Source organism: Monopterus albus, unplaced genomic scaffold (genome assembly GCF_001952655.1).
Source record: "Monopterus albus unplaced genomic scaffold, M_albus_1.0 scaffold3.1, whole genome shotgun sequence".
Lineage (NCBI taxonomy): Eukaryota > Metazoa > Chordata > Actinopteri > Synbranchiformes > Synbranchidae > Monopterus > Monopterus albus.
This window is the reverse complement of record NW_018127883.1, coordinates 7,131,017-7,150,638: the sequence shown is the minus strand read 5'-3', so window position 1 is coordinate 7,150,638 and position 19,622 is coordinate 7,131,017. Positions and strand designations below refer to the sequence as shown.

Sequence of the window (19,622 nt, the reverse complement as noted above, 5' to 3'; positions counted from 1 at the left end):
GTTCATACCTTTTCTTTACCAAGGCTTGCTTTGACTGCATTTAATAGCAAATTTCTGAAAAAATTAAAACTTTTTTCATGAGTTTCCAGCCTAAAATAATGTTCATACAACTCCCACCATCTTTCATTCATTTCATTTCTTTAAGTTCTTAATGAGGAGTCCCCTCCCACATGACTGATTCAGTCCACACTAAAGATGGAGAGCAGGACCAGGGTCTGAATGTTCACTGCTGCCATGCAGATAGGAAGTGTTTTGTATTTTTGCTATTGATCACATTTTTTTTTTAAATTACCACAGTACTTAATTGCAGAAAGGGCCCCTCTTCCTCTTGGTTTCAGGTGAAAACGTCACTCAAAGTATGAGTGGGGAAAATAATAGAAGTGCTCTTTTTTGCATTAAACGTCTGTTATAATTTCCCACCAACAGAATGCATCTAAGATCTAAAGAGAAAAGTCTTACTGTCCCATCCTTACTCCTCCAGCACAGATTGCAAAATGTCAGAACATTATGAGGAACTGTCATTATCTCAGTTCCTCCGATGGCCATCCGCTGGTCTGGGTATGTGTAGCTTCATTTTCTTGAGTGTGTTTACATGAGTGTATGCAGCCCAGGTGCAACGTCAAAGAATTAGTGAGAATGAGGCACCTTAAGAACATGATAAGGTCACAGTTCAACAAGCTTCTCCCATAGGGAGGCTTAGTCTCTCCTTTAGACTTAGCTCTTCAGATGAAAGTGGATGACATCAGTTGGTTTTGTCATGCTGAAGACAGGTGTTCTGCTAATGATGTTCCAACTCCTAAATGTCATTTGAACAAACCTTCTCCTGAAGCACTTAATGTGGGACCATCTTCAGCATAAGATCCACTAAAACCAACTCTGGTAAGTTCCCTTGAAGGCTATCTCACAGATGCACTGAGGTTAGCCGATGAGTTGTCGGTAAGTTCCCTTGAAGGCTATCTCACACTGAGGTTAGCCGATGAGTTGTTATCCGCTGGTCTGGGTATGTGTAGCTTCATTTTCTTGAGTGTGTTTACATGAGTGTATGCAGCCCAGGTGCAACGTCAAAGAATTAGTGAGAATGAGGCACCTTAAGAACATGATAAGGTCACAGTTCAACAAGCTTCTCCCATAGGGAGGCTTAGTCTCTCCTTTAGACTTAGCTCTTCAGATGAAAGTGGATGACATCAGTTGGTTTTGTCATGCTGAAGACAGGTGTTCTGCTAATGATGTTCCAACTCCTAAATGTCATTTGAACAAACCTTCTCCTGAAGCACTTAATGTGGGACCATCTTCAGCATAAGATCCACTAAAACCAACTCTGGTAAGTTCCCTTGAAGGCTATCTCACAGATGCACTGAGGTTAGCCGATGAGTTGTCCTAGACTACACACACTCCTCCTCGCATCCTCCTCAACCTTGTCAGGGTGTCGGTGTAGAGGCACAAGGACACACATGAGTCATGGTTGGGCTCAGACCAGCGAGGCCTCGGCTAGTCATAACTCTGTGATTTCTAGGGGGGACTGTGACAGGTTGTCCCCGTCCTTGTGACGGTGCATTGGGGTAGACTTGGCAGACTCTGTGCGGGCATTGCGTTCCAAATAAAGCCCCCCATCAGCATTCAGTGCCTCCAGAGAACGTGCCAGGGCACGCTGGTCATCCTCAGGTAGGCTGTTGAGGTCAGAGGTCAAGAGGGTACCTGTGCTGCCATGGACCACGTGAACACCGTCGGGACCCTTCAACTCCACAGGAAGCTTATGTTTGAAGCGCAGAGTGCCACGACCTCCGCCTGTGCTCAAACGCTCATCCTCATCGTCGTCTAGATCACTCTGGACCAGCTGTTGAGGGAGAAGAATGACAAGATGAGAGGGGACAAATAACATGTTCATGCATCAGACAAAAATACAGAAGAGTTGTAAGAAACAGCTAAGAGCTGGAAAGAGGTAAACCAGTAGAAGGAAAGGCTTTGCAGAGCAGTCAGTGTTTCACTTGCAGCAAAAGATGACAACCCGAAAATGCAGGGAGACGATAGATCAGCAGAGGATAACAGATGTTAAACCAGACCTGGATTAAGTAGGTGCAAACTATTCTTGGCATGAACTTGTTTGCAAAAACTGCACAGTTGGGGGTTTTGGCATCAAAGCAACCTTCAATTTGACTCAAAGTCTGGTTCATGGGATCATAGAAACTAGTGAGAAGGTGCATCATCAGAGCAGCAGGCAGGATGTCAGAATGGGAAATCAGAGGAGTGATCACTGTTCAGCAGTGTCAGACAGGAATAGCACAGCAGCAGGTGAAGATGGTAATCCATTTTTCTCGATCCCACCTCAGTGACTGATGAGTGATCTCCCTGAGTGTTGGATACGGTGACAAGTCGGGCTGCAAAGAGCTTTTTCAGCCTCAGGTAGTCATCCAGGACCACCTTGAGGAGGGAACCCTGACAGGACAGCAGTTACAATCAAACAGAGTTCTTCATGTTATCCAAATCACACACCCCTCACTGTCACACTGGTCATAAAAGAGAATACACAAAGGGGATGTCAAGACCCTTATCTAAACATCTGGGTTGTTGTGTTCAGACAATAACCGAGACCTTGTTTATCATGCCAGCCATCTTTATTCTACCCCTTGCCCTTCCGACCTACCTCCCACTAGGTGTCACATTTAACCTATCATTACATGGGTCTCGGCAACATATCCTCAAGTCCTTGGGTTCTCTCTCTCTCTGTTTTGCTCTCAGGACACACTGGAGGAAGTCTTAGGTCCTGTCCTCTGACTTTACCCCCCAATGCATTTTGGGAAGGATGTAAGGAGAGCACACATGCCCAACAACAGGAGGTTTCTGAGATTGGGCATTTTCCATCCCTGGCTAATCTAACATGCAGGTGTCTCACCTTGATAGGCCCCTCCCTCATGATCTGGCCCAGTTTAGAGATGTTGTCATACTCCTGAATGGCTGCTCTTAAGTAACGATCATCCTCTGGCTTCGCTTGAGGCTCACGACCAAATGTACCCTGTAAAGACAACACACATGGTTGCTTAAAAATAGTATGATAGTAAATCCGTGTAACGGTTGACTCAGTGAGCAGTGCCATTACAAATCATATGAATTCACCATGCCTTTATTCTCCCTGGAGTAAAATATGACCTATTAAACGCAGAGTATTGTTTTGAGATACTTTAATGGTGATTAATGGTGATACTGACATGAGTGCGTGCAGGGCTGTTCCACAGGTCAGGTATCTCACTCAGGTTCTCCGGTAGATCATCCTCATGGTCAGCCTGTGCAGCCAGCTCCAGGTTATGACAGAATGGGTCTAGCCACACTGGATTAGCCCTGCAGAAGCAAAGAGCATTATACACATCTGCCTTTGAAGTTGTTTTATTAGATTGTGTGAGAGTTCTAAAATTAAAACAATAGAGATACCAGCCTTATTTCAAATAAGCTGAATTAAAATTAATGAAAATTTTGGATGTTAGTTTACTTAATGGAATTGTGACATTCTGGCCTTTTTGACTTTAATTCTTGAAATTTCAGAAAAGCTTGTCCTTGATCTTCACAATAATACTCAACTAAAACAACACTGACAGAAATATTTGAAAACTAGACTTGCAGGAAAACAACACAAAGCAATATTCAGTGAGAATTCCCTTTAGGTAGTGTGTACCACGGAGATGTGAAAATGCCATCGCTATTATCTCACCCCTCAAAAGAGTACTTGTTAGTGTTGGGCATGTCCAGGATATCCATTAAACCCTGGTTCCCTGGAACAGAGAAACAGCCTCGCTGCACTAAACTGACACATACAGGTATCGTGCAATAACATGGTAAAAGCCACATCCTGAAGTAAAAAGCTCCTGGGACCGTCCCTTCAACCTAGCTGCTTCTCACCTGTTGATCCTGCAACGATAGCTTTCAGTTTCCTCTGGTGTCTGCAAGACAGCAAAAAAGGAAGTCATAAGAAGGTAAACATGCTGATTCTGCTGCTCAAACAAAGACAATACAACACAGAGCATGCCTCAGCACATACAAAGTTTATAAATGTAAATTAATATGAAATTGCACTATTTCACAGAATGACAGATTCTTACACTCTGCGGTAATGCCAGTTCATAGTGGCAAACAAAATTCCCGCCAAGCACAGCAGCACAGCCAGAATAATGATGACTAGCTGCAAGGGAAAAAAGTTGCACTGTATAAGTTTAAGATCTGTGAAACATAAAACATCTGGGACAGGTGTCTGGAGGTTCCAGCTTTGTAGACCTGTAGTGTGGAGATGTCGTCAGGCAGTTTGTCAGTGACAGCAGGCTGAACATCCACCACGTTGTAACTTCTGAACAGGTTTCTCAGCTGTTCCTTGTTCTCATCGATCATCTGAATGACCCTGCATAAAACACCACAACAGAGATAAACTCATGACAGAATATACAGTAATCCATGTACTGTAGAGCCTGTGTTAAAGGACAGATAGGCCTTACAATGCATATACTGCAGTATATAAATGACAGTGTTACCACATAACTCTGGAGTGAAAGATTTAATGAGGATAAAGGAGACCTCTGAACATCTAGGATGGTGTTGGTCTGATTGTTGACAACGTGGATTAGCATGTCTGTCTGAGCATAGTTCACTCTGCCCTTCTGGTCCACATGGAACTGGATAAAAGGAGAGAGACAAAGGCACCAGATATTTATGCAACACAAACAAAAATGTGGAAGTTACATAAAGCACATTACCATAAAGTAGCCTGACCTGTATGTCATCTAAGTTGACAATGGCTCCGGTAATGTTGGACAGCAGCTTGATGAAGTTCTCCTGGTTTTCACGGACCAAATCAGGGATCTCATTGAAGACTATCTTGACCCTTTGGTCATCCCGGAGAATATATATATTCACATTGGCGGTTGTGCTGTGTCCAGCGATGTCGCATGCCAAGATCTCAAGCTGAAAATAGCCTGGATTGTAGGCCGTGAAGAGGTCATAGGTTCTGATGATACCATCTGTCAGTCCTGTGGAAATGATGGGACAGAATATTGTCTCTACATACAGTAGAATGCGAATTGGACTCAATAGCAAACAAGCTCCCAGTATAAAAAATAAATATAAAGGTCGTGTTAAATTTTGATTCAATAACATTTCATATTATTGACTAACACCAAAGGAAAAAATCTTTCAGAAACAACCTTATTCTTCTAACAAATATTGCCTGTGTATCCAATGTCTGATACATCTTCTTCCTGTCATAGATGTCACAGAGTTCCATAGTGAAAAAACACATCAGTGAACTTGTCAAAGAGAGAGAGGCCGAGGAAGTGAAAGTATTGAGATGCAAACTAAAGCATTATTAATTTGGGCTTTTTCATGGAATTTGGTGGCAATCACAAAATTTTGGCTGAAAATTTTTCATGTTCACATAGTACTACTTGTGCTTTTATGACATTTTTGACAAGTAAAAATCTATCAAAACCAAACATGTAACAGGCAGACACTGTATGGGCAGTTTGTTGTGTTAAACAGGCCATACATCTAAAATGTATATATTGTTTCAAAACAGTGTGGATAGCGTATGTAAAGAAGCTCACCGATGGTGAAGATGCTGCCAACATCCTCACTACCATTGCTCTGTGTCTGGAAGTAGCGGATTGTAACGATGTGATACTGGACCAAGCTGTTGTTGCCGATGTCATTGTCTATAGCCAGGACCTGGATCAGATCTGAGCCCACTTTGGCGTTTGCTGCAACTCCTAAAACAAAGAAGCAAAGTGGGATTGTTATAGTGAATTTACATCGACTACTATACACATACACTACATGCAGGAATCCACATTACCTGCAGTGTACTCAGCCTTGGTGAAGCGTGGTGTCTGATCATTGATGTCTTCCAGTTCAATTCGAACTTCCAGCAGGCTGGGGTCCTGGGCAGGGTCCAGGGGTTTGGGTTGTGCTGCCCTCATGCTCCTAGGAGGAGCCCAGCTCCTGTTGCTAGAAGCCTTGACGATGATGGAGTAAGCTGGGATCACCTCCCGGTCCAGTTCCTTGAGGACCTTCAGCTCTCCATTTATACTCAAGCCAAAGTTCCCATCACTGTTTCCCCCTGCAGGAATTGATGAAAGTGATTCTTCTTCAGTAATCTCAAGTACAAAAGCAGCTTCAGAAAGAAAAAAGATATATCTATACAAATGTCCTCATTAGTCCTAAACTTTTGAAGTACTTTCATCTGACCACACAATGAATACAAGAGTGTCCAGTTAAACAGTATGGATATACTCTAAATTCTTTTAAATCCACTACCTTACTTTGGGCAGACTAACATCAGTAATTTCTCTGATAGATAAAAGCTTTATCATCATGAATGTCAAAATCTTATAACATCTGGCTACTGTGTGTGTGAAGACCACTGTAGTACCTGCAATGAAGTAGTAGACGATGGCATTGGAGCCTTCATCGGCATCCAAAGCTCTGGTTATGTTCCCCACGACAGTACCTGGAGGGGATTGCTCAAGCACTGTGAGCAACTGGTACGGCAAGGCGCCACGCTGAGGTGCACACACATACATACAGGCCAACAAATATACGTCAGTTTAACAGCAGTTTTTCTGTACAGGCAACTGCATTATGATGTACTTAGAGTGCTTCATACTCACCGGTGGCTTAAGGAAGACGGGTTCGTTGTCATCAATGTCCAAAAGTGCCACCTGCAGAGGCTGCGTGGTCTCGTAAGGCACCGGTTGGCCCATGTCACGAGCCACAATTATAAGCTGATCGAGTTGTTTGCACTCGGTTAGAGATATACATACCTATGCACTCAAGTACAGTACATCAACTGCACAAACACACACACATATTGAGAGCTGACTCACGCTATAGAGGGCCTGTTTCTCTCGGTCCAGTTTCACAGTAGTTGTTATGACTCCAGACATGGCATCAATGTGGAAGTTTTCCCAGTCTCTGTTACCTGATCCGGTCTGCAAGAAGGCATAACGGACCTCTCCGTTCACACCCTCATCAGCGTCCGTTGCATGGGCTTCATACACCAGCACTCCTGGTGGCTGCTCCTACATGAAGATCAGTATGTGTTTGTGTGAGCTTCTTGATTGATCTAACAAACTGTGTAACTCGAATACTAGAACTTTATTTTATGAGGGTTTCTTTGTTCATCAGATGATCAAAAAAATGAAAAACGAAAAGGAACGTGCACACACACATGCTGACAAAGGCTTGACATAGCGACAGCAGATACCTCTAAGATATGGATGATAGTTCCATTGGCGGGCCTGACAAACACAGGTCTGTTGTCGTTAACGTCTATGACTATGATGATCAGGTCTGCAGTGCCCCACAGTGGAGGACGCCCCTGGTCTGTAGCCACCACGGTCAGGTTGAAACTCTCCGAAGACTGAAGCAGGCGGCGAGAACGGATCAGTCCTGTGTTTGGATCCAGGGAGAATGCATCTACAAGAACAGAGAAGTTTTGCCATCATGTTAGCCTCAAACATGCCCTTTCAAAATTTTAGCAGCAATATTTTCAACATTAAATACTGTACATAATACAAAAAAAATAAAGTTACTGGATGAATATTTACTGAACTTTAGGAAATATTAAATTATATTGCAATAAAGTAAATAGTACTTTCAGAATAATTATTGTAACTAGATGATGCTACTGAGGATTTTATGAGTGTATTCATACCTGAATGGGGTCCCAACATGGTGTAAAGTACTGCTCCATTCTCTCCTTCATCCAGGTCAATAGCCTTCACTGTGATCACAGACGTCCCACTGGGCTCATTCTCAAACACGCTGGTGTTGTACACCCTCTCCGTAAAACGTGGTCGATAGTCATTAATATCAAGAACTGTCACTAGGACCTGAAGGGCGCCAACAGGCAGATGATGTACGAGGAACAATTAAAGCACAAGAAATTATTTTCTATAACAGGTTATATTCAGGATACATGGCATATATTATCAGAGGATTTTAACTTATTATATCAGCAAAATCATGTTGATTCTACTAGGGCACAAAACCTACAGATGACAGATATTTCATAAGAAACTATGGGAAACAAAGGTTTCATAGACCAGATGTGGTAGCTTCCATCTATCATATTCCAGCATCTCACTGACATAAGTGTTTAGTCACCGGAAGCCCCTATAGATGGTATTTGGTGTTAATGTGCACTAATTATATGAGTGTAGAGTTTGCAAACATATATTCAAATTGTCATTCACAAGAGATCCTTGTTTAATTCTAGCCAGTTATGTCTACCTGGACAGCGTTCTCTCGCCTGTTGTTGGGACTGCCACCAGGGTTGTCTCGGGCAACGGCGGTTAGAGTGTAATGGTCCTTTGTCTCTCTGTCCAGAGGAGAGAGGACGTAGATCTCACCCTGGCACAGAGAAGAAATACAAGTACTGACTGGGAGTGGTGGCTGAATCAAGACCTTTATTTGAGTCAGAGCCAGGCCCATCAAAAAAGTAGAAGAAAAGTAGGAGCAGTGCATAGTCCCTTTTACTTTAGGACTAGTAGTGCTTATGTATGAGTTAACTTACAGTAGACGGTTTTATGCCAAACTTGCCCTCTCCGTCTACCAGGCTATACTCAATGACAGAAAAGAGGCCAGAATCAGCATCTGTAGCGCTGACGCGAACTATGGTGGTACCCAGGTTCACATTCTCAAACACTGGCTCCTGTAAATACATATAAACACACACTTTGGCTCAGAGACACTACAAGAATAAAATTATTTTAATTTTAATAAAAAAAACAACAACTTCTAAATACAGTGCATTACTAAACTACTGTCCTAATTATTACTGTAATATTCTCAACATACACAAAATTTACATGAAAAACTGACTTCGCTAGAAGTTAGTTAACAATGGTAAGTGCATACTGCACAGAAAATGTTCAGGGTTTTATTTTAAACAATTAAGCATATATTTGTTTCTTAATATTTTGTTCATTACCTGATATGAGGGTTGTAGGAAGATAGGATTGTTGTCATTGACATCCACAATACAGAGATAAACTGGCAGCTCAGTTATCCTGGGAGGAGTGCCATGGTCCTGGGCCTGGATTGTGAAATTAAGCCACTGTATCTGCTCAAAATCTACAGTCTGGTTCGCTACGACCTTACCTGAAAACATTGCAATGCAGTGATAGATCCAGATATGATTCCATCCAGTCAAACTTATAATCAGACTTTACATGATGACAACAAGGAGGTAACACATAAAAGCGTATAAAGCTTAGAATATATCTTAAATGAAACTGGGAATTTTCTTTTTCTGTATTTGCTACCTGATGTAAATTTCTGCCCTGCACACCTCAACAAATGTGCTGGTGGTCATACCAATGGCAGGGTCCTCCAGTCTGACGTAGCCTCCTCGGGGCAAGTGAAGCAGCTGGTAGGTGACCTGGCCGTTGGGACCTTTATCCGGGTCTACAGCTGAGACTGACAGCAGTGTTGTGCCTGGCTGAGCTCCTTCTAAAATCTTCTCTGTGAAATTGGTCACTCCAAAGGGCCGGAAACGAGGGGCATTGTCATTTACATCCAACACGTTGATGGTTAGTCTCGCTAAAGAGAAGGTCACATTAAGAAGACAGTGAAAATAACTAAGAAACTGAATGTATGAAATTGTAGACTGGTTTCATGTTAAACCTTAACTTACCATTAGGAACACTCTGTGACTTGTCAATAACATCGCTGGCATTGTCATGTACAGATACAATGATCTCAAATGTAGCTACCAGCTCTCTGTTGATCGGGTTCCGTACGAACACTGCACCTGAATATTCATAGAAACACATCTAATCATTTCCCTATTATCATAACATCATGAATAAAGCAAAGCTCTCCAAAGCATGATATTAAATGGCTAAGATCAATGTCTCACCAGTGTGTAAATCAATACCAAAGGATTCCTGCAGGCCATCCACTGGCTTGTTCCCATCATCCTTTGCCTCCACTGAGATGATGTAATACTCCAGCCGGGGATGCAGATCTAGGTCCTCAGCAGTCAGAGTGGCCACCACTACACCAGGCGGCGTGGACTCGTTGACATTTATCATGGTTACGGGCTCCAAAAAACGGGGCCGTGAGTCATTTACATCATCCAAGATGACTGTCAGGGTGGCTGTGCCTGTCAAAGGGGGTGTGCCACGATCAATTGCCACAACGACCAGGCGATAGGACTCGCGCTCTTCTCTATCTAGAGTGGTGTTGCCTACCAAGACAGCCCCAGAGAGCGGGCCAACCACAAAGCGATCCTGAGCACCGCTTTCCAGCCGATACATCAGCCAGCCATTAGAGCCAGAGTCAGCATCAGTGGCGGACAGCTGAGTCACCACCACACCTGGAAGAGGCACAGTTAAGACTGGGACACAAAAACACATACTGTGACTAGGAATTGCCATTCCCAACATGTAACCCCAGAACCCACACACGGGGAAATGCAACAAAGCTAAGTGTACAGCATCACACAAAGAACTTTAAACTGTTATTTCAATATACTTTCCTGTCAGTGACAACTTAAACTTGGTGAACACTGTGGATTATATTCAAGTCATATTCCTCCCAGGACACGCATACACACAGATCATTAGGCACAAGCCAACACACGCACCAGTGGGGCTGTTCTCAGGGAGTTGAACGCTGAAGCTGGATGGGCTGAAGACAGGAGGGTTGTCATTTTGGTCCAGGATGGTAACTGTTAGAGGGACACTGCTGTTTAAACCTCCTATGTCCTCTGCAACTAGAAGGACCTCTACCCGAGGATCTTGAAATGCCTCACGGTCCAACTTCGCCCCCTGCCGCACAAGTATTACACCTGAAGGGAGACGCAGAGAGACATTATCATTTGCACTGTGGTTTTCTAATGTTCCTCTGTGTCTGCTTGCTGAGAAGTCATAATATTACCAGTATCAGCATCCACAGTAAAGAGGTCCACCCTGGGTCCTAGCAGGCGGTACTTCACCACAGCATTAGGCCCGATGTCCTTATCCTCAGCCAGAACCGGTCCATTTAACACTGTTACAGTGCTGCCTAAAGGGCCGACAGAAGTAAAGTGTGGGGCAGGTGGAGAATTTGATGTCAAATTTATCTTTATATTCATATACTATATCACATTTTTATATTATCCTTGTATATTTATCCTTATATTCATACTTAAATACATGTATGTGAATTCTCCCTGTTTGTACTAATGAGTATGCCTGCAGGAAAAGCTAGATGTGGGAAAACAGCTCATTATTTCTTCTGTAGCTAGATAAGGTTGGATGGCCTTCATTTTGCTATCTTGCCCGGTCTCTGACTTTTACTGACCTGCCTTGTCCTCCCATGAGATACTGACCACCTGGCTTTGAATGTCATACTTAAAAAGTATGTGTGAATAATGAGCTCTTTGTCAGACTGATCTCTCTACGCAAGAGTTTAGGCCTCTGTCCTCTCAGCTGAGATACTTTGTACTAAAACCATAAAAGGCATCACTGGAGTAAGTTCATTTGAACTTGCATTAGAGGGGTGGATAACTATAGTAACAATTTCCACCACAGAGAAGTCAAACAACCACAACCAAATCAGACTTTTTTATACTAAGTCAGTTACCACCTGCTGCTACATCTATTACTAAAACAGTAAATGTGACTTGAGCATATTCTGGGAAAATGCTAGAGTGACACTGATAATTCTGATCATCAACAAGATTATCACTCATATTCTGTATTCAAATAATCAGTGGTTACAGACTGGCCCATGCAAACAAATCCACTTTTAAAGCTCTAGAGTAACAGCACAAAACCTTTACTTAATATGTGCTGTATATAAACTAGTTCAGGAAGTGGGGTAGACAGCGTTTGCACACTATGCACGGTGCTGCACTTATTATTGCCCCACACACAAAGGAAAAGAGAGAGAGACAGGCACACCAGCCTGGATGCTAACCTGCTGCAGAGTTTTCAGTGATTTCACCCCTGTAGCTGGTCTTGGTGAATATAGGCCTGTTGTCATTTTCATCCAGAATAGTGATCACCAAGAGGTCTGAATCCTGGTGGAGTGGGCACAAAAAGTGGATGAAACAGTTATATAAGCAAAGGATTATGTGGTACAGCAAAAGATGAGGGTGAGGAGCAAAGAAAAATAAGTTAATGAGCAGTCAAAGAGGCAAACTGCCACAAAGCACTACACTGTTTTGTTGAGGTTAAATAGCCAGGTTTTGCAGTTGTTGTCCTGTGCACACTACTACTACTACTACTACTACTACTACTGGTGGTTAACGTGTTGGCAGCTCTTGGCTAGAACAATTTCTCACCTTTACAAAGAGAAAATTTTGATTTGTTGATTTGATTTTGATTTGATTTATTCTTTCAAGCATGTAAAGACAGTTGATATGTCAACATTTGAAACATGCAATCGACAACACTGTGTATTATTTAAAGTAAATTGTGTGGGTGAGAGTCTTATCATTAGCCAGATATATGACGCATACTGTAGGCCCATGAAACATAGTTTAAATCTACAATAGTACTGAAAACTCTATTGCTGAGTTTTGTAATTTTCTGAAATGAACCTCTGGTGCAGAAAATCCTACACATGGAATAAGCTGACGTGGACTACATTCAGCTCATTCACATTATGATCAAAACTTAGTGGGAAATACCATCTTTGAGTTTCAAGTTGTTATTTTTTTTTTACAGCTTGAAATTCAGATTTGCCTGTCATTATAAATTCTGTAAAAGTGGCTTGAAAAGACAAGGTTTTACATCCCTGGCACGCACTTACAGTTGTTTCAGTGGTCTTTATCTGAAACTGCCAATGTGGAAATGTAAGTGCTTGCGGCATAGTGTACATGCGAGAATGAGGTTACCCTGCGAGCAATGCGAGGGTTCTCAGGGTTGTCTTTGACAGTAATCGTGAGTCTGTATTCAGCCACTCGCTCTCTGTCAAGCGGCCTGTTCACTTGAACCACACCTGTCTGGAGGCAGAGAGGGGAAGAAAGAAGTCACATCTGTGTTCAGAGATCCATTCCTTACATTATGATATGGTTTTAAAATCTGAATCAGAAAATCAGAATCAGAATCTGCTTTATTGGCCAGGTGTGACGGACACACAAGGAATTTGTCTCTGGTACATCGACTTTCAATGTGCAAACAGTAAGCCAGCATAAGGCAGTGTAATATAACTAAATAAGCAGTATTAACAGCAACATTGACAGCAACAAACAGTGCAAGCAATGCAGAATAAGCAGTATAAACAGAAGTAAACAATGCAGACAACAAAGGAATGTTTGTTGAAATGAGATAAATAGGGATTAAAGTAGAGTACTTAAAACTAGAGACCTGTATGGATCTGTATAATCTGTACAATGTATATACACAGGTATTGCACTGAGGGTTATTGTCCAGTCATACTGTCGTTGGTTAAGTGTTCATCAGAGTAACAGCTCGGGGGAAGAAACTGTCCCTGTGCCTGGTTCCTTTGGTGTACAGTGACCTGTAATGCTGTCCAGAGCGGAGGAGTTCAAACAAATTATGTCGCGGGTGTGAGGGGTCAGCAGTGATCCTCTCCACCCTCCTTTTGACCCATGAGGTGTACAGGTCCTCCATGGAGGGCAGGCTCACACCAATGACCTTTTCTGCAGTCCTGACTGTCCGCTGAAGTCTGTACTTGTCCTGTTTGGTTGCTGAGCCAAACCAGACAGTGATGGAGGTGCAGAGAACAGACTCGATGATTCCTCTGTAGAACTGTATCAGCAGCTCCTGGGGCAGGTCGAACTTCCTGAGCTGGCACAGGAAATGCATCCTCTGCAAAGTCGACAATTTGTCTGACCCGCCCATCCTATCACCATAAAGCTTGCCACCATAAATGCATGACTAGCACCAACAAACATTAACCTTAAACTTACAGTGATAGATCATCTAGCCACCTGTGGTCAGCGTAATAATCTGAGAACAAAACAGCAGCATATCACTATGTGGAGAGTGCACCAAAAATATCAAATTACATACAAACATAAAGTGTGTAGAGTGAAAACAGCAGAGGGGAGAGCACACATCCCTGGGGGGCACCTGTGCTTATTGTCCGGGTGCTGGATGTGGTTTTCCCCAGCCTCACCTGCTGCTTCCTGTCTGTCAGAAAGCTAGTAATCCACTGACAGGTGGAGGCAGGCACAGTGAGCTGGGTCAGTTTGGCGTGGAGGATGTCCGGGATGATGGTGTTGAACGCTGAGCTGAAGTCCACAAAGAGGACCCATGCATACATCCCTGGGGAGTCGAGGTGTTGCAGGATGTAACGCAGTGCCATTTGCACCGCATCGTCCACTGACCAGTTTGCCTGGTAGGCGAACTGCAGGGGATCTACGATGTCCTTCAGGTGGGCCAACACCAGTCTTTCAAAGGACTTCATAACTACAGATGTCAGGGCGACAGGTCTGTAGTCGTTCAATCCACTGATGGGGGTTTTCTTGGGAACTGGGATGATGGTGGAGCGTTTGAAGCAGGAGGGGACTTCACACAGCTCCAGTGACCTGTTGAAGATGAGTGTGAAGATGGGGCCAGCTGATCAGCGCACACTTTCAAGCAGGAGGGGGTCACGCCATCTGGGCCTGGTGCCTTTCTAATCCTTTGTTTTTTAAAGATTTTCACAGATTGTTAGAGGTGGGGGGCTGGAGGGAAGGGTGGTGATTGTCGGGGGAGCAGCTGCTGGGACTGAGGTGGGGAGGGTGAGGGGGGAGTGTTGTTTATCAAACCTGCAGTAGAACGCATTCAGGTGGTCTGCTAGTTGACGGTCCTCTACAGCAGGGGGGATGGTTTTCTATAGCCAGTGATGGTTTTCAGGCTCCCCCACACAATTGGCTGTCGTTGGGTGAAACCTGAGCTTTCAGTTTTTCAGAGTAGCTCCTCTTTGCTGCTCCGATCTCCCTTGTCAGTGTGTTCCTGGCCTGGCTGTACAGAGTCCTGTCCACACTTCGGTAAGCCTCCTCTTTGGCACGACAAAGCTGCTTGAGTCTTGCTGTAAACCAGGGCTTGTTGTTGTTGTATGTGCAGAAGGTCTTTTTGGGCACACACACATCCTCACAGAAACTGATCTAAGATGTCACAGTGTCAGTGAGTTCTTCCAGGTCTGGAGCTTTAGTCTCAAATACACTCCAGTCTGTGCAGTTTATTACATATTACCTGTGTACACCCCTGTCCTACTACAGTATTCGCCTTTTTTACGCTCCCTTTGCTAATGATGAAGGAAAGGCAGTATTTGTATGTACTCAGTGATATATTTATGCTGTGCATTGTTTCCTGTCACCATCTGCTGATGTGTGAATATATATATAGCAAGGATATACGAGTGAGCTGGAACACCTGTACCAGGTCAGGTTAAACTGACAACCTAATGTGTGATCTAATCTGGGAGCTGCCAGTCACAATCCTCCATGCTTTTCCCTTTTTTAAACCTCTGCTCCACTGTTACTTCATCAGTGAGTTGTGTTTTTCTGTGCCTTCTGCTTAAACCATACCATCCATTTCTCTCACCGTGTCAACGATGTAGAAGGCTCCATCCAGGTTGCCCGCAGTGATGTTATAAGTGAGCAGTGCATTGCGTCCGCTGTCTGCATCTTTTGCTTGGACTGTGGCCACAGAGGTGTGTATAGAGGCACCCTCGCTCACACTGGTGTTGAAAGGCAGGTTCAGAAGAACTGGATCATTATCATTGATGTCCAGCACAAGCACCCCCACCATGACCTGAGGAAAACACAAGTCATAAGTTAAACTTCCGGTTCATGCTTATGCTAGTGATCCACATCTCATTTAGGTGGCCCATTTTAATAGACCATTAAAAAATATGCATCTTTCCCATATTTCTTATAATCCAATTAAAAATATTATTAAGCAGTTGCTATAACATGTTTATGACTTAAATGTCAATATGGAATATAACCTGTCCCAAATACTTGCCTGGGATTTTAAACTTGACTTAATGTAAATAAAGACCAAGGTTCCTTTTAGAGACATATTACATGTGTAACTGTGTAGCTAATGAATTTGGCAGAATATGATATACGAGTCAAATTATTTTTGTTGTATGTGATTATTTTCCACGCAAACCAAATTACAGCGCAGAAGATCCTGATCGTTCAAGACAACATGGCAAGTATGTGTGTGTTTATAGAATAATGCCTACCGAGCTGTTGCGAGACGGGGTGCCCAGGTCTCGAGCTGTGACTGTTATATTGTAGAAGGCCATGGTCTCTCTGTCCAGCTCTACATCTCTCCTCACCCGAAGCTCACCCTCCACTGGAGCAATCATGAACTCATCTGACAGAGAGACAGAGGCTCAGGGATACAGGTTTCAACAACAGATCGTAATCTCCACAGAAAACCAGTCCTGTACTGACTTTGGAAGTCTCCACCGGTGATGCTGTACTCTACTTGGCCATTGAGCCCGGAGTCTTGATCGCTGGCTTTGAGTGTGCAGACTCGGGGTCCTGGCTGGCCCTCAGTAACCTCGAAGGGGCCCTCGTAGGCTCTGGGGAAAGTAGGTGTCACATCGTTCACGTCTATGACGTTTACAAGCACCTAAAAAGGGACGAAGAGTGAGTTTTTAACATGTTCATCGAGAGAGGTGAGTGAGGATGTGTCATGTACAGCATGTGTGGAAGAGAAAAGGTGGATACCAACAGTTAGCTAAATTCACACTAAGCTAATATACAGTGCCTATAAAAAGTATTCACCCCCTTGGATGTTTTACCCTTTTATTGATTTTATCAATCAATCATGGTCAATATAATTTGGCTTTTTTGGCAAAAAAAAAATTATAAAAATCCTCTTTAATGTCAAAATGAAAACAGGTTTCTACAAAGTAATGTCAATTAAATAAAAATATGTAATGGGAAATAAGCCCACCTTTAAAATGACTGACCTAATTGGTGGACACCAAACACTGCACATCACCACAAACACACCATCCCCACTGTGAAGCACGGTGGTGACAGCATCACAATGCTTCTCGGCAGCCGGCCCTGGAAGGCTTGTAAAGGTAAGGTAAGGTAAAATGGATGTGGCAAAATACAGAAAAATCCTGGAGGACAGTCTTATTCATTCTGCAAGAGAACTACGGTTTGGGAGAAGATTTATTTTCCAGCAAGACAATGACCCGAAGCATACAGCGAAAGCTACAGAGAAATGGTTTAAAGACAACGAGGTGAGTGTTCTTGAGTGGCCGAGTCAAAGCCCAGACCTCAATCCAACAGAGAATTTGTGGCTGGACTTGAAAAAGGCTGTTCATGCCTGAACTCCGTGCAACCCGGCAGAGCTTGAGCAGTTTTAAGACATACAACGACTGTCGTCTGGGTTCTTCACCAGTCCAAGCTTTATGAGAGAGTGGCAAAGAGAAGCCACTGTTGAAAAAAACTCATATTAAATCTCGACTAGAGGTCGGCAAAAGGCATGTGGGAAACCCCATGGTCAGGTGGAAGAAAGTTCTTTGGTCTGATGAGACCAAAATGATGCTTTTTGGTCAGACAAGACGTTATGTTTGACGCCAAACACTGCACATCACCACAAACACGCCATCCCCATTGTGAAGCACGGTGGTAGCAGCATCATGGTATGGGGATGGGCGTCAGCAGCCGGCCTTGGAAGGCTTGTAAAGGTAGAGGGTAAATGAATGCAGCAAAATCTAGGAAAATCCTGGAGGACGATCTTATTAAGTTTGCAAGAGAACTACTGTTTGGGAGAAGATTTGTTTTCCAGCAAGACAATGGCCTGAAGCATACAGCGAAAGCTATACAAAAATGCTTTAAAGAAAACAAGGTGAGTGTTCTGGAGCGGCCAGGTCAAAGCCCAGACCTCAAGGGCTGCTCATGCCCGGTCCCCACGCAACCCGGCAGAGCTTAAGCGGTTTTGCAAAGAATGGAGTAAATTTGCAGTGTCCAGATGTGCAAGCCTAACAGAGACCTATCCACACAGGCCCAGTGCTGTGACTGCAGCCATCGGTGCATTTACTAAATATTGACTTGATGTGGCAGAATATTTATGCACTCACTTATTTCACATTACATATTTTTATTTAATTGACAATTCTTTTTAGAAACCCATTTTCACTTTGACATTAAAGAGGCTTTTTGTAATTTTTTTTTGCCAAAAAAGCCAAATTATATTGACCATGATTGATTGATAAAATCAATAAAAGGGTAAAACATCCAAGGGGGTGAATACTTTTTATAGGCACTGTACATATGCCACATACTGTACTGTATGTCTGCCTCTACGACTATAAGATCAAGAGTCATTTTGCTGTGTTGAAATATTGATGTTATGATAGAAAGAAGACCACAGAACTGAGGTGCATGTATACAGAAGATCCTCAATGTCATCTATATTAGTTTATTTTTATCTGCAGAGAGGTTGTTGTTAAAAGAAACTATGAAAAAGTGTGTCTCATTTGCATCTTTACTGTTGTGCTTGATGTCAGGCGAAGAGCAAGCTTTGGACACTGGTCTGTTGCTGTGACGACCAGTGTGTAGTGTCCATTGCTGATCTCATAGTCCAGCTCCTTTACAGCTGTAATTCTCCCCTAAATACACACATCATATACAGAAGGTTAACATATGATGTTTCTCACTGTTGTCTGCACCACTTCAGTACACCGGTTTTCATGTCTCACCGTGATGTTGTTGATTTGGAAGGTCTGGATTAGGTTACCCTGAGCAATAGCATATCGTATGGTGCCATTCAGACCCTCGTCTGGGTCAATGGCTGTTACCGTGGCGATGGTGGCACCCACTGTGTCTGGTCCCTCTCTCAGCACTGTGATGTACTCCTCTTCAGGAAACTCTGGAGCATTATCGTTTTCATCCACAATGTGAACATAGATGGTAGTTGAGGCCTGCATGAGAAACAAAGATACACGAGAAAACCTTTACAGCTGTATTTACTGTGTATTGCTATTTGAAGGAAAATCACTTCAAACACACCAAGTCAGCTGGTCCCGAGTTTTAATCACCCTTTATTTTACAATAACTTTCTTGTCACTTTCTCTAAGCACTTGCTTTTTTGCCACTTCATGGTGCAGTCACCCCAACTTCTTTATACATTGTTCATTCCCAGTGTGATTAATAAGGTTTTCTGCCGCACAGGAGACATACTGTGGTCTTCATTTATGATGGGGATATGCATATGACATTACATTTGATATTCAGGATCCATTTAACATGAGAGAATGAGACAACACAGTTAAAGAGTAAGAATTTGTTACAGACAGAAAGACAAAGAGCCTGAGAGAATCCAAAGGAAATCTCAGGAGTGGGTGAGATGGAGAGATAACGTTACATGGCCAAAAACTCTATTTCCATTTCACCTATTCAGTCTGGGAAGCTAAGTAAAATCTAAACCACTGACAGACACTGACATGTAAGAAAAGTAATGATATCAAATGAAAGTAAGAGTTGACTGTGGAATCAGTTCACTATCTTGTTATTTCTGCATGAGCAGTGGGTTTGTGTTAGAGAAAGATCAAAATTTACTAGAACAACAAATAAATTAGAGTTGAAGACTAAAACACACTGTTTATTCAAACGTCACATCAGCTTTATCTAATGTATGCTATGAAATGTAATGTTAATACACAGAAAC

General features: G+C 43.0%; 1 protein-coding gene across 4 annotated transcripts in view; it reads right to left on the bottom strand.

The window, feature by feature from the left end:
* Positions 1–995: 995 nt before the first annotated feature.
* Positions 996–19,622, bottom strand: part of cdh23 (cadherin-related 23) — a 163,217-nt gene continuing 144,590 nt past the window's right edge. For 3 of the 4 annotated variants that reach the window (XM_020598881.1, XM_020598907.1, XM_020598888.1), the window contains 32 exons: positions 18,655–18,876; positions 18,445–18,564; positions 16,385–16,565; positions 16,171–16,304; positions 15,522–15,731; positions 12,863–12,970; positions 11,941–12,043; positions 10,918–11,043; positions 10,625–10,828; positions 9,896–10,354; positions 9,671–9,787; positions 9,352–9,576; positions 8,966–9,135; positions 8,549–8,686; positions 8,266–8,385; positions 7,688–7,865; positions 7,238–7,449; positions 6,858–7,052; positions 6,642–6,755; positions 6,404–6,533; positions 5,828–6,091; positions 5,580–5,741; positions 4,750–5,006; positions 4,555–4,652; positions 4,261–4,381; positions 4,089–4,168; positions 3,889–3,929; positions 3,701–3,761; positions 3,204–3,333; positions 2,891–3,010; positions 2,323–2,433; positions 996–1,834 (listed from right to left, as the gene is read on the bottom strand). In XM_020598881.1, the coding sequence (XP_020454537.1) occupies positions 1,493–1,834; positions 2,323–2,433; positions 2,891–3,010; positions 3,204–3,333; positions 3,701–3,761; positions 3,889–3,929; positions 4,089–4,168; positions 4,261–4,381; positions 4,555–4,652; positions 4,750–5,006; positions 5,580–5,741; positions 5,828–6,091; positions 6,404–6,533; positions 6,642–6,755; positions 6,858–7,052; positions 7,238–7,449; positions 7,688–7,865; positions 8,266–8,385; positions 8,549–8,686; positions 8,966–9,135; positions 9,352–9,576; positions 9,671–9,787; positions 9,896–10,354; positions 10,625–10,828; positions 10,918–11,043; positions 11,941–12,043; positions 12,863–12,970; positions 15,522–15,731; positions 16,171–16,304; positions 16,385–16,565; positions 18,445–18,564; positions 18,655–18,876 (5,253 nt within the window). In that variant the 3' untranslated portion in view covers positions 996–1,492. The remainder of the gene's footprint in view (positions 1,835–2,322; positions 2,434–2,890; positions 3,011–3,203; positions 3,334–3,700; positions 3,762–3,888; positions 3,930–4,088; positions 4,169–4,260; positions 4,382–4,554; positions 4,653–4,749; positions 5,007–5,579; positions 5,742–5,827; positions 6,092–6,403; positions 6,534–6,641; positions 6,756–6,857; positions 7,053–7,237; positions 7,450–7,687; positions 7,866–8,265; positions 8,386–8,548; positions 8,687–8,965; positions 9,136–9,351; positions 9,577–9,670; positions 9,788–9,895; positions 10,355–10,624; positions 10,829–10,917; positions 11,044–11,940; positions 12,044–12,862; positions 12,971–15,521; positions 15,732–16,170; positions 16,305–16,384; positions 16,566–18,444; positions 18,565–18,654; positions 18,877–19,622) is intronic. The other variant, XM_020598898.1, reaches the window with a different exon arrangement.